Raw genomic sequence first — 14,091 nt, 5'->3', positions numbered from 1 at the left:
GCTTACTTAGCTGTTCTATAAGGATATTTATAGCTTTACTAACGCGTACATTCAAGAGCAAAGAAGATTTCTTATACTTGAGCCTTGATTGGTGTCCTTGTGCATTTCAGCAAGTTTTTCCATAGAAACATATACCGAAGATTGACAAGTTATTCCAGACATTTACAGCCATATATTGAATATCTTTTTCTCACAGTTCTTTTTGAAAAAAGAGTGAATAGGATTTTTCATTTGAGGTTTACGCGTGAAAAAGTTCACTTATGTAAACAACATTTTCATATTATAAATTTGTGCTTAAATTTGAACTTTAAGTATGTTAATTTCTAAGAAAATAATTTTTCTTAGTGAAGAACTGAGCATTAATCAACTTATGTCTTTTTTTAAGTTCAACAAAAGAAGTGGAACTTGTGGTTGTGATTTCTCTATTTATGTATTCCATCTTGTGCCACATATCCCAAGTACTGAAAAAAATATCCCACTATCTCCTCCTCTCATTTTCCAATATTGAGTGTATGAGTGGGAAGTTGCAGAATTCTGGACTTGTGTTGGCTCATCAAAATGCCTGATGGTCTGAATCCCTCTTTTCAAACAAGAATGTCTGCAGTCATCATTCAGTGGATGCAGAAACAGAAAAGGGAAAGGCCAGCAGAATCAGTCGGATGTAAATTGACAAGCTGCTTGATTATGTCTCTTTAGAACAACAAGTTAAGCATGACACGTCAAACAAACAGTCTTATAAAAAGTTTGACAACCTTTCTCTCAGTTTCACATGCAGTTAAACAGGAGTCGTGTTATAACTAATGTGTCATTTGCCTTCCCCAGGACGCTCCAATAAGCTAGTCATAAAAGCACACACAAACACAATACTTTTGAACATCCCTCCTACCCCTCTATGTTGGAACATTGCATACACAGTGACAATAAGAAGTAACATTTTCTGAGATAAACAAGAAGAAAATGTGTAAGTGACAAATGATAAAAATATCTGAATCCCTGTATTGCTTGTGCTTTTAAGTTTCTAATAGCACAAAACCACAAAGTTATCTTCCACTCAGCAAAATTCACAGTGTAGTTAACTGTTCTCGTCAGTTAACTAAATACAGTTTTGTAGTTACTGGCAAAACTTGTTAAAGGTGCATGTTCATTGATTGGTGCACATGACACCATCGTCTGCATAGAGTTTTCTCAAATCACATTCCCCAAGTGTCCACCTACTGTAGCCTGCCCCATACGCAAAAATCACCCACAGTTATATATGGGGCATCCAGGTTGCAAGTACAAAGAATTGGTTTGGATTCTTTGGTAAGTGGAGGATGCACGTCTCCCTACTGGAGTTCCACTGTCCCTCAGCATCAGCCATATTGATCCACAGTCCCTTTTCTCTGTCGGAGTGACCCTTTTGACCTAACTCACCCTAATCTTGCACTGCTTTGGCATGAAAGCCACGTGAGAGCAGCACTAGCAAAAAAGGAAACAACTTGGAGGATTTTTTTCGGATTCAAATATGTACAGAATGTTTTGCAAAAGCAAAATCGACATTTATGAACTTAAATGCAACACGCGCAGAAACCGAAGCTCGTATAAATCCATACACATAAACAACGAACACAAGCACAGTTATCATAAACTCTCAAACTTTCAGCAGCTGCTGCTCTCAGTGTTCCTGTTTTGCATCCATATGATTTGTGTTCTCGCTGGAGGGAGGAATTAAAGGAGTAGTCTGCACTGTAATGGGAGAGAAGATGGAAGATTAATTTAGAGGAAAGAGTCACTTAGAATAAACACATTTGCAGCGAGGATGATTTTAGTAATAAAGGCCAGATATTAATATGAACATGAACAGCTCTTGTGGCGACACTCTACTCCTCGTCTTCCCCTCCAGTCTTAATTTAGCAGAGTCTGTGTCAAAGATTTCAGCGGCACTTAGTCACATGTCCTCTAAACCAGTGGTTCTGAAACCTGGTTCTCAAGGACCCCTTTGTGTGTGTGCGTGTATGTGTGTCTCAGTGTGCATGTTAACCCTCACTGCTGATTACCTAGATCAGGTGACTGTGGAGGATACCCATTTCTTTGTCTTCCCCGACTCCACCCTCATCTAAGATGATACATCCCAGCCCCTGACTGGTTGAACACACTACATTCAGGCAATCAGCAGTTGGTAGTGCAATTATAACTTTAATACAATCCAAGGATGTCAGTAAGGACCAGGATTGAGAACCACTGCTTTAAAACAATACAAACATGTTCGTTTTCCTGAAAGAGTAAAGAACTTTTATCAAAAGCTTGCTACACAGTGGAAAATGTTAAAGAATGAATGATAATAAGAAGCAAGAGTGAATCTTTATGAGTTCAGTTTGACCCAGCTCTGCTTCAATGTCAACTTACGTTTGACACACATTTCATTCTGCTGACAGCAGAGTGAGGTGGTGTTAAAGCCAGACGTTCGTCACACTGTGATTGGACACATGCATGTTTTCCTCCTTCATCAGAGCATGAGGCATGGTCACGGGCACCCCCCCCCCCCTCCTCCCCTCCAAACAGGTTGCTCTTGTTTATGTGTTAAACTGTGTTGATGTGTCTTGACAGCCGTTTCCCTGTGATGATAGAGGCTGGAGGTCAGCTTTGAACTCAGCAGATTGCAGCCCAGATGAAAATTTAATAAATTCAATTGAACTGGATTGAATTACATTTTGTTGTAGACAGGAAACAGCTGTCAGGATGGCTGTGATGATGCTAGGTAGTAATAAGTATCTTTTTTGCTTTAGGTCGCTCCCCTCCTGGTCTTGCCAAGACTCCACTGTCAGCTCTGGGGTTGAAGCCCCACAACCCAGCAGAAATCCACCTGAATCAAACAGGCTCAGGTTGGTGGACACACCCACAAAAGGCAACATCCAAGTAGATATTCTTTTCTAAGGGTAAAATACTACGTTTAGATCACATATTCCTTTCATACAGGTACCATTTGGGATTGGATTGGATTTATATTTAAACATTTCCGATAGCAGCTAATGTACCACCACAACAAGCTTGTTGACCTTTAGACGTTAGTCAGAGTACGATTCCATTATGTCAGCTGAGGTTCCCATACGAACTAAATAAGTGTAGCACAGAAAAGAATCATCAGCTGCTCTGTTCCCTTACATTCTTTTTGTTTCTCTGGATTATCTCTAATGATGCTCCACAGATGGTGAGAGCAATGAGGGGGAGGAAGGTAAGAGTGCTGCAGAAATGCTACAGGTCATCATCAACACTATTCCTCCCCCAGTCCATTTGTACAAACACCAACATTTTGTGCAGTCGAACCATTACCCTTTGATTTCCTGTCACTCTCATGCCAATTTTGAAAATTGTTGTTAGACATATTTTTACAATTTATTTCTTTTTTCTATTGCATTGTATCACCACTGTTGTCTATGATTATACCCCTCCATGAAACAACCATCACAAATAAAATTCAAAACACAACTAAAACAAAGGTTGTTTCATAGAGAAATGCTTTCCTCTCACACACAGCACCAAGAAGCTATGTGGAGTCTGTGGCAAGGTCGGCAGTAGCAGGTGGAGAGGCCCCCATGTCACCTAGGAGCCTTAGCCCACCAGGAGACACTGCAAGCCAGGAGAGAAGTCCTAGTCCCTCTTCCCATACACTGAACGCACCTTTGTCCAGCAGCAGTCCCATCCAGAACTCACAGGGGTAAGTCCTATGCGTCGTCCACCATCAGACTTATAGTTTTATGATTCGTTTTTATTGAACACATGTGCAACAAAACTTTGATGAATGGATTTTATTCAGGGCAGTTTTGTCCCGTATCCATTAAATAGTGTGTGAACTTTTAAATTCCTTCAAAAGGAACCTTTTACCTATGGGTCAAATTACACTTCAGCTGGTTAATAAACTCCCAATTCTCTTCCAGTGACCACCCCTTAGCGGAGAGCAGTGTTAGCACCCCCTCCCAACCCACTACTGACCCTACTACTACCCCATCATACCAAACCTCATATACTCCCCTTTCATCCTACCTGGATTCCAGCTCTCCAGCCTCTTGCTACATTGGGAATGCTGCTCCTACACTATCGTACCTTGGCCCCAACACTCTCCTGGGAAGCCATGTATTGTCAGATCCTAGCCCGGCCAACTCCCAACCCTCCCAGACAATGCCCAGCTATGGAAGTTCCCATGCACAGCACCAGACCCACATCCTGGACTCTACTCACAGTCCCTTCCTACAGCAGCGCTCAACTACTAATGACGACTGTTCCATCGGGGTCCAGCAAACATCACCAGCTAATGGGTTCGACATGGGTGTGCCGGGCCTCAGTGGGAGTCCCATCCTTGGCCATCATCTGTCTCAGGGAGCTAGGAGCAGCCCAGTCCTCAGCAGACAGGCTCCTTTTGGACAGGGGTCTCAGCGGAGCCCGGTCCTCAGCAGACAGCCATCCCTGGGCCAGCCTACCCAGAGCAGCCCTGTGCTCGGCCGGCAGCCAGCAGTCACACAACCGCAAGGAAGTCCAGTTTTGGGCCGTCACCCGTCTGCTTCACAGGTGTCCCAAAGAAGCCCTAGTTTGGACCGTCACCCCATGCACAGTGGCTACACCACCCCAGACGAGAGACATGGAAACCTATCAAGACAAAGCAGCTCTTCTGGTTACCAGGGTCCACCCACCCCCTCTTTCCCCATCTCACCAGCAGGGTACCAAGATGGGGGAATGATGGGGATGGGGGTTGGTTTCAGGCAGGGTAGCCCAGCGCCGGGTTTCCAGCCTCAGCTTCCAGAGAAGAGACGCATGTCAAGCGGCGACAGACCAAATGGAGGTCTGTCTTATGGCTCACTGAATGGGAAGATAATGTCCCCAGTGAGTGGAGGAAGTGCTCCCAGCTACTTCCACACCCTCTCCGACTTCTCAAGGTTTAACATGCCTGGTAAGGACATACATTTTCTCATCATCAGTTAGATCCACATCTAATGTGTTGACAATCTCTGCTGCATCTTGATGAAGAATGTAGTGGTTAAAAACTCTCACATAGACACAACAAAAACACAGAGGCCACTTATGTCCTTGTTTTTTCCTACATTTCGGTCTTTTGGCGCCCCCTTAAGGCTAAAAGTGTACAAGCCTGGAGTCTTGATTATATTTTATTTACATCAATACATCAAGCAAAGTCACCTTTTGCTTTGGCCTTATGATTTATTACACTATTCACATTGTTCACTTTTCACAAATCACATTATAAACATATCCTGAAAAAACTCTTCCTTCTGACATAACCACATAATTTTCCAAAATATTTTTTCCCCACGTTTGCCATTTCATATGTTACTTATAAAAATATTTACCAACCCCTAACCAAGACTGTGATCATATGTACACATAAGAACATTGTATGTCAAAACCCGTGAGGCAATAAAAGTGAACAGTAGATGTTAAAGAGCTGTCGGGCTTCTGGCTCGGTTTACTGCAGGAGGTAGTAGAGACCGTGTATCTTGGCCACACAGATTGGTTTTGGCCTTTTCTTTGATGCTCTTTTTCTTGCCATTGCAGATGGAGGTCCTGACAGCAGGCTGAATGTCAAGTTCGTCCAAGACACAACCAAGTTCTGGTACAAGCCAGACATTTCCAGGGAGCAAGGTAAAAGCATAACTGACTAGGCCTAATTATGTGTTTTAACAGATCTGTGTCCAAATCAGTAAAGTTTTGAAGCCAGCGGCCATTTCAGTGTGTGTCACGATGCGTAGATAATTATAGGGACTTTTTTTTTGTGTGGTGCTGTTTTTCACTGTGGGACTGGGTCACCGTCGTTTACAGTGGAGTTTTCCCTGTGAGGGATTTAAAATGCGGTTGTCTTTCGCAAGACAATTTCGCAAGCCTAGGAACACTTTAACATCATGACTTTTGACGGATGAATATATGGTACACACATATGTAATAATGAATATGCATGTTAAAACACACACAAACACACTGGTATATTACATACAGCTTCTGCTGTGCATCTTGGTTGTGAGGTCGGTGGCTGTTGGCTCCCTCATCTGCATTTCCTCATGGCTTATATTAAATTATATCATGTTAAACACAAGCACATGCTCAACTGCAATGACATCACACACACACAGAGTTTATACTTAGTGTCGTGCACTCCCTAAAGGAAAGCCATACCATATGTAGGGACCATCTGCATGTGTTACTCATCTCATCGATCTTCTTTCATTAATCTGTCACATGTCGACAGGCTGAGGCATTGAACTTAGTAGTGAAGTAATGGATCTAGAGCTCTTCTCCTTGAACAATGGAGTGTCTGAGGCAAAGTGCCATTGTGGAGTTGTAGTTTTAATGAAATACAGACTGACAGCAGTTTTTGTTTTAAATGGGGTCACAACTCACTTCACCTTCCTCTTGGTTGTTTTTTACTTTTCAAACCCTGTCACCCACATTCAGCTCAGAGTAGTATTAAAAGCATTGTGTGAACATTGAAATTCACACATCTTGTCTGTTCCTGACAAATACTGCTGATTGTCAACAGCTATTAGCCTGCTGAAGGAGAGGGAGCCTGGAGCCTTTGTTATCCGGGACAGTCACTCGTTCAGGGGGGCTTATGGCCTGGCTATGAAGGTGGCTTCTCCCCCACCCTCTGTGCATCAGACCAAAAAAGGTAAGGGGCAGCATGGCGGGTTACATAATTAATAATAATAATAAGTAATAATAATATTAAGTATTTAGATTTAGCTTTGCTGTTTATTGTAGCTTTTCCATCTTTGTGTGGTCTTAGGTCAGGGAGGAGGCACAATTAAAGTCTATTATTAATATCTTAATACCAACGATATGAGGTGATGTCTCCAGGTTAATCAGCTGTTCATTACCTCGACTTACCCCCCCCCCCCCCCCCCCCCTTTGTTACAGGTGACATCACCAACGAGCTGGTGAGGCACTTCCTCATAGAGAGCAGCCCAAAAGGAGTGAAGCTGAAGGGTTGTCCCAACGAGCCTTACTTTGGTTAGTGATGTCATAACGAGTCTGGAGAAAAGTCAACACATTAGTAGTCTTCTCCGATTGCCTGCCGGTGCATCTGTCCAAGATCTGCAGCTCTTTCCAGTTTCTGTAACATCTAATCCTACAGTGATTATAGTACTGACGGAAGTGATCTAACCCATGTTCTCCCTGCCAGTTACACTGTGTGGTTCTTCGGTGTGTGTGTGTGTGTGTGTGTGTGTGTGTGTTCCTGATTATGTTTGCTTTTTTTCTTTCCTCTCCTGCACCTTATTCTTTTCTTATGCACATTTTTTGTTTACAGAAGGTGTTTGATTTTATATCAAAACCTAAATCAGAATGGAATGTGTTTGTCCTAGTACCATTTGTATCATGGTGATTGAACATAGGTTCCTAATACTGACAATATGATATAAAATGTTATCCAAGAGGATGAATTATAGTATGATCAGTGTTTACTTTTACAAAAGTAAAACCCACGAGCCAGTTTTTGTTCATCACAAATGATTAATGACATATACAGACGATAAAGTGGTAAGTGGTCAGTGACTTCCTGAGGGCAGCAGTGGCTCAGATGCCCACCGGCCATAGGGTTGGAGATTCGCGCCCCACTCTCCTCAACCGCATGTTGAGTTGTCCCTGGGCAAGACACTGAGACCCCAACCATCCATCCCCATCCCCAGCCACGCAGTGCCAAGTACCGGGCTAAATCCCATCAGGAATTGCAGAGCATTGCACCAGGAAGGGCATCTGGAGTAAAAATGTGCCAAAACAGGGGGAAAAAAAATGGACGTCCTCAAAAACCTGTTAAATTACATACTACATTTTTAGTGTACAGCACTACATTGTGGAACGGTAGGGATATATTGAAACCAAACAAACAGTAAATTATAAAAAATTACAGACACAGCAGTCAGTGTAATGGATGTAATTAGAAAAACCTTTATTTTCGAAGTCTTTTAAACTCCTATATTCATCTACAAATTTGCAAATTTATATTGACGACATGAGTGAAACACAGTTTCCCTAAATGCACTTAAAGTACAATTGCACAAGAAAAGTAGCATCGATCTAAAGCAATGCTGACAGAAATGGTTTGTGGACTCTGACAAAGGAGGTAACAGTACTAGGAGTTCACTCAGTGTGGAGAAGTAGATTTCAATGATAAAGTTGAACTCCTTGTTTTTGACTGGCTGTCTATTGTTTGTCTGGCAGGCTGTCTGTCTGCCTTGGTCTACCAACATGCCATCACGCCACTGGCCCTGCCCTGCAAACTACTTATTCCTACCACAGGTCTGTGCATCATCTGTCCATCTGAATGAATTGTTAAGTTATCTTTTGTAGGTTTCCCCTCCCTTCTTAAAAATGTGTGTCATCTCAAGTTAGTGCATGTGTCAAAATAGAGAATTTACTTTTAGAAGAATGGAAAAAAATACATGTATAAGTTGTTATAGCACAATAGATTTAAATAGAAAACAACATGACAAACTAAATACATAGATACATTGCTCTGCATTTTGAATTTAATTTGTCTGGGCATTTGTTAATAGGTACAACATGAATCAGATTACTTTAAAAATTAGTTTTGCTGCAGTCAACAGCAAATATTGTAAGTGATGCTGAGACATAAAACCTATAATTAACATAACGTGAGTTTCAGTAAATGAAAAAGCAATGAAAAGGATCTGTCACATCACAGGACTCTACAGGAAACTGTTAACTTTTCTACTCTCTTGTTTATGCAGATCTTATTGAAGAAGTGCCAGAGGTTGCAACAACAAATCCACTGGTTGAGCGGTTGAAACAAGGAGCAGGTACAACATCAACTTTGTCCTCTCATGTTATACCAGCCTCCCTTTCTTTTGATTCACATGCAGTCAATACAGCTTTAAGATTCCAGGACATAAAAGAAATGTGACCTGAATTATCAAATTCACATATTCTTACAACATCTGATGTCCTTGTTATCCCAGTGCAGAGAACCCCTGCTGATTCCCATGGTAAAACCTGTGCTCTTTATTTGGAAACCCACATCTGGAATGTGCATCCTATGTTTGCTGTCTGTCTGTGTATGTTGTTACCTGTACAAATGAAGGCAAATTCCGAATGATGCTGTTTAACAAAGTCCCCTTCCCAAAGTGTCTTTTAACAAAAGTAGCCAGTTTCTCATCCATAACAGGCGGAATGTTTCATGTGGAATGATTTAAAGCTGTATGAGCCAAGCTTTGTTGTAGAAAGCATGCGCTCTAATAAGAAGAATGTCTTGCATGGCAGGGTTGTTGGCAACCGTGTTTCTCTAAATATCATTAAAAACAATGTACAGGATTCATTTTGGAGTCTGTATAACTTGAATTGTAATGATTCTATCGAATTCTGAACTGTGTCCTTTTTGACAAATTATCTCATCTGACTGCTCTTTTCCCAGCATGCAATGTGCTCTATATAAATTCAGTGGAGATGGAGTCTCTGACAGGCCCTCAGGCTGTTGCCAAGGCCATATCTGAGACGTTGGCTGCCACTTCTCCACCCACTGCCACCATAGTGCACTTCAAGGTGTCCTCACAAGGCATCACGCTGACTGATAACCAGAGGAAGTAAGTCTACATGCTTGATATTGTGCCTAATGTTTGAAGTATGTCTCGCAAGTGTAAACATTGCACGACATCTGGGGATTCATGCAGTACTTGAAAAGAGCTTTGAATGTCTCAACATGTCTCAAGGCACAAAATTTGATGATTGCATTTTTGACTGGCAAGTATCAACATGACACACAAAAGCAAGAAGACAGTGGACCCGAATCCAGCAAACAGAGGCAGGAAGGTTGTTAGAGTAATGCAGAGACTTTTTTTTTAAGTCACTGGCAGTGAACAAGCTTACTCTTAATGCAGGGAAAGATTGAGAACGGGAGGCAAAAGTGAGCAGGGACCAAACAGCGCTAATAGGTAGCAAACAAGGGCTTAAGAAAGTCAGTACAAGTACATACAGTAAAACAGGCAACAACTGGAAATGGGCTCAGAATGCCACAGGCATCAGGAAATACCAAGGAGGAAATAAAGCTGGCAAGAAGTGATTCCAGTGAACAGTCCTGTGGTTCAGGAGGTAGAGCAGGTTGCTCACCAATTGCATGGTCTGCTGTTTGATGCTCAGCTCCTCCTGTCCACATGTCAAAGTCCTTGGGCAAGACTTGTAAATCTGACAGTGAGTGAATGGAAACAGACAGGTACTGGTCACTGTTTAGAGCTAAGACCAGGTGAGTAGACAGGTAGAGCACAGCTAGGTGGCAGAAATGAATTATCATTAACTTATCAAGACATAAATTGCCCCCAAAATATATATATAACAAAAAATGTACTGTACCGAATGTGGGCATCTACTCTACTACACAAAACCCCAGATAACTGCATAGTGGAAAAGACGTCACCTGAGAATTAACAGCAGTTCTCTAATATAATATTTTTTATAAAATATACTATTATACATTTATGGGAGGGTTGCAACAGGAAGGGCATCCGGGGTAAAGAAAAAAAAAAACATTTTCCGCTGTGGCGAACTCTAAAGGGACAAGCCGAAAGCCGTTGTTGTTGTACATATCTAAAAGTTTTTGAGTGAAGGCCCTCCCTCCCCTCCCTCCCTCCCCTCCCTCCCCTCCCTCTGACCTTGGACAAAGTAATCATAATCTTTCTTATGAGAAAATGATGGTGTATCCTGACTTAGCCTCTTTGCATGTACTGTACACAATAACACCAGCTGCTCCACACAGTGCATGTTGTCACAGTGCATAATAATCTCTCTCTCATCTCCATGTTAATATCTTGTTGTTACAGGCTTTTCTTCCGACGCCATTACCCTAGCAACACTGTCACGTTCTGTGATATTGACCCTCAAGACAGAAAGTGAGTAGAGATGTTGAACTGATTACTTAAAATTGTAGTATTGAATAGTTTGTTTTAACCTAGTTATGTGACATTGATGACTTAAAAGGTAAAAGGACGACTTGAGCCATTTGCTTTTTTTAATCCCTATCTCACTATTTCATCCAATTTGCACATTATCTTATGGTGTATTCTTTTCTTTTCATCAATTCTTTTTAGGTGGAACAAGCCTGAGGGAGGAACAGCCAAGTATGTAAACCTTCCAGTTATGAGAGAACTCAGTGGGGTGTCGTCCAATTGTTGGTTTATAGGGGCTCAAATCATTGAGGTTTATAACGTAGAGTTAAATTTAAATTATGTATTGCTTTGTTGACGCGGGATTATAGCCTTTACTTCAGACATAGTGCATAGAACATGTTCATTAGTAACCAGCAGATCAACACAGGGGTCTTTTAATGTGGTTCAGATTTTTGAGGTATTCTGATGTATTCACATAGTAGCCCTAGTAACCACGTCTCTAACTCTATTTTCCAGGTTGTTTGGATTCGTGGCACGTAAGCAGGGAAGCACAACCGACAACATCAGCCACCTCTTTGCCGAAATGGACCCTGACCAGCCCGCCAGCGCCATCGTCAACTTCGTGTTGAAGATGATTGCCTCGCAGAAACGATGAGCTGCAAACAAACCCTGGCACTTTTTTTTTTGGTTTTGTTTGATGTTTGTTTGTTTGTTTGTTTTATTCCTTTGGTTATTTTCTCCATTTTGGACAATTTAGCATTTGATTTTCTGCGTCACCTTATTTTTCTTGCTCTTTCACATTTAAGCAAATGCGCATCTGTTTGCGTTTGTGTGTAGGCCAATGAAAGACAAGAAGACAGAGTGTGTGTGCGTGCTTGTGTGTGTGTGTGTGTGTGTGTGTGTGTGTGTGTGTGTGTGTGTGTGTGGGGCTTGCATGCTTTTCTTCGTGGATGGACTCCAGAATGGACCAGGGGAAGTGCAGGATGGGGCGTGGCTGTGTGTGACGATTGGGCGATGGGTGATTTCAATCTCCCTGGCAGGGTAACACATGAACAGGAAGAGGGAATGACATTGTTTGTGCAAATGTTATTTTTATTCAGCAATTGTTCATTTTTATTTTTATAAAGAAGAAGTCAAGTTGTGCATTGTAAAGGTGGACTGTAAATCTATCAGGCTTTTGACTGGTCAACCAAAGATTAAAAAAAAAAAAAAGGAAGTCAGGGCGTGTATAGTGTGCCACTGTCGGCGGATCGGATACGTTCTTTTGTAAAACAAATATGGCTGCTTAATCAAAAATACTGAACTGTTTCTCTCTGTATGTACTGATACTGTAGGTCAATTCTGCACCATCGCCATCTTGCAAACAATGTCGTTAGACGATTTTGCAGCTGGTGAGGTCTGTGTAAATATTCTAGATTGCTTTGTGAGTAGGACTGTTCTAGACTTTTGGTGCCTGACATTTTTTTGTATGCAGAGCTTTTTAAGAAAAAAAAACTTAAAACATGCAAACAGACAAACTTTGACACAAAGTTTGTTCTCCAAGTTCCCACAGGTCGTTTCTTGTTCGACGTAGTATTAAAGCTAAATGTGCAACTGATGTTATTTCTCTGAAGTGCAGCTAGAGAGTGACGAAATCGACTGAATGTTCTTATTGTTTTTTGTTTTTGTGCATTTGCTGTATCATCAGCAGAAGACAAGCTTTCTGTCTGCAGCCATTTGTTGAGACTGTGCAGCACATAGCTGCACTATTTGTGTCGCGATCGAACGGCCAGGAGTTGTTTTGTGAGGGGGATCTTTATAGAAAAGTGGTCTCCTAACTATTCTGCTCCTCAGTTTCCGTCAATAGAGAGCTCTTTGCGTCAGCCGGCCAAAACTGTTAACACCCACACCCTACCCAAAAGTAAGCTATACATATAAATATACTTATATAGATATATATAAAAACTTCCAAACTGACTTAAGATATTTATTTTGTTTTTGTTTTGCTTTGTTGCTCTATGTTACCTTGTATACATGTACTATAAAGTATACATCAAGATTACTGAAAGTGAGAAAAATGATTGACATATTGGCATTGACATATATAAAGGTGTAAAGTGTGTGCTTTGAAAACTGTATCACTGTTGGTTTTGAATGTTTTATTTTTTGTTTGTTTTTTGTCTTCACAGCATATTCTTTGCTTAACATTTTTGTTTCTTTGGGGAGGCTTTTTTTTTTTTTTTCTTAAAAAAAAAGACGGGAATATTTTGTATGAGAGATTGTTGTTACTAAAATCCAAAATTGGGGCTCTCCTAAAATAATGCCAACTCTTGTTTTATTAACTTAAAAACCTGCCTAGAAAATAATTTGTCCAATCTCAGCACTTAAATGTTTAAAAAGTATTATCAGTGTGTGCTCCTACAAAGAGACAAGACGTGGGCATTCATGGACAGACCCATTTCAAGTCATCGCTGCATGATCCCAGTCCTCATACATGGACAGTCAGTCAGTAGTTGCTGCCCTCCTCTGGTGAAAAAACATCATTACAAAGGAGCCCGATTTATTGGAATACAGTGTTTTAGCTGTGATCATGGCACGTCAAAGGTTTTTGCTGAATTTGGTCTCAGAGAAAATGACTTGTCTTAGTATTTCAAGTCCCATTCAAGGATTCACTCTATGCCTACTGCATTAGGACCATTTGACAAGCATGATGTAAACTAAAAAGTTAAGGGTTAGTTTAGGAGCCTACATTGACTCAAATGTACTTCTTGAAAAATAAAGAGAAAATAAAGCACTTACTGGGCTTTTGTATCTGACTAGAATGTTCCATTATTTATTAGCAGGAGCCTGCATGCTCGAGTCCAGTGGTTAACTTAACACACAGTATCCTTAACTCTTACTCAAGCAGGCTTTTCAGAGAGATGCCCAGAGTAACAGTAGATATCAGGTTTCAATTTCCATGCGACGACCGTGTCTTGACTTGGTTTATGACATGGATGCATCTGTATTTTTGACTACGAAACGCTTGTTGAGAAAATAGGGCGTCCTTTTCTTTAAAACTGAATGTTAGCAAATTGTTTGCCAACATGGAAACCCAGTGACATCTGCCCATTTTGACAGATTAGTCTGGACTGTAGAATGTCTGTGAATGAGCTACTATGCCTGTATAGAGCTTTGTCATTTTTGGTTTGCTACATTGTATGAAAAAAAATACATTAAAAAGCAGTACAATTCTAAA

At 41.1% G+C, this 14,091-nt stretch overlaps 1 protein-coding gene across 16 annotated transcripts in view; it reads left to right on the top strand.

Annotated features, from left to right (window-relative positions):
* The window catches only part of tns1b (tensin 1b), a 154,002-nt gene extending 139,911 nt beyond the window's left edge, over nucleotides 1–14,091 (top strand). For 11 of the 16 annotated variants that reach the window (XM_067516989.1, XM_067516999.1, XM_067516995.1 and 8 more), the window contains 14 exons: nucleotides 2,766–2,861; nucleotides 3,185–3,211; nucleotides 3,514–3,694; nucleotides 3,915–4,921; nucleotides 5,542–5,628; nucleotides 6,521–6,649; nucleotides 6,898–6,990; nucleotides 8,200–8,277; nucleotides 8,730–8,798; nucleotides 8,958–8,984; nucleotides 9,410–9,578; nucleotides 10,809–10,877; nucleotides 11,076–11,105; nucleotides 11,391–14,091. In XM_067516989.1, the coding sequence (XP_067373090.1) occupies nucleotides 2,766–2,861; nucleotides 3,185–3,211; nucleotides 3,514–3,694; nucleotides 3,915–4,921; nucleotides 5,542–5,628; nucleotides 6,521–6,649; nucleotides 6,898–6,990; nucleotides 8,200–8,277; nucleotides 8,730–8,798; nucleotides 8,958–8,984; nucleotides 9,410–9,578; nucleotides 10,809–10,877; nucleotides 11,076–11,105; nucleotides 11,391–11,529 (2,201 nt within the window). In that variant the 3' untranslated portion in view covers nucleotides 11,530–14,091. The remainder of the gene's footprint in view (nucleotides 1–2,765; nucleotides 2,862–3,184; nucleotides 3,212–3,513; nucleotides 3,695–3,914; nucleotides 4,922–5,541; nucleotides 5,629–6,520; nucleotides 6,650–6,897; nucleotides 6,991–8,199; nucleotides 8,278–8,729; nucleotides 8,799–8,957; nucleotides 8,985–9,409; nucleotides 9,579–10,808; nucleotides 10,878–11,075; nucleotides 11,106–11,390) is intronic. The other 5 variants (XM_067517003.1, XM_067517000.1, XM_067516992.1 and 2 more) reach the window with 3 other exon arrangements.

Source organism: Channa argus, chromosome 9 (assembly GCF_033026475.1).
Source record: "Channa argus isolate prfri chromosome 9, Channa argus male v1.0, whole genome shotgun sequence".
NCBI classification, from domain to species: domain Eukaryota; kingdom Metazoa; phylum Chordata; class Actinopteri; order Anabantiformes; family Channidae; genus Channa; species Channa argus.
This window is presented reverse-complemented; position numbering and strand designations above follow the sequence as displayed.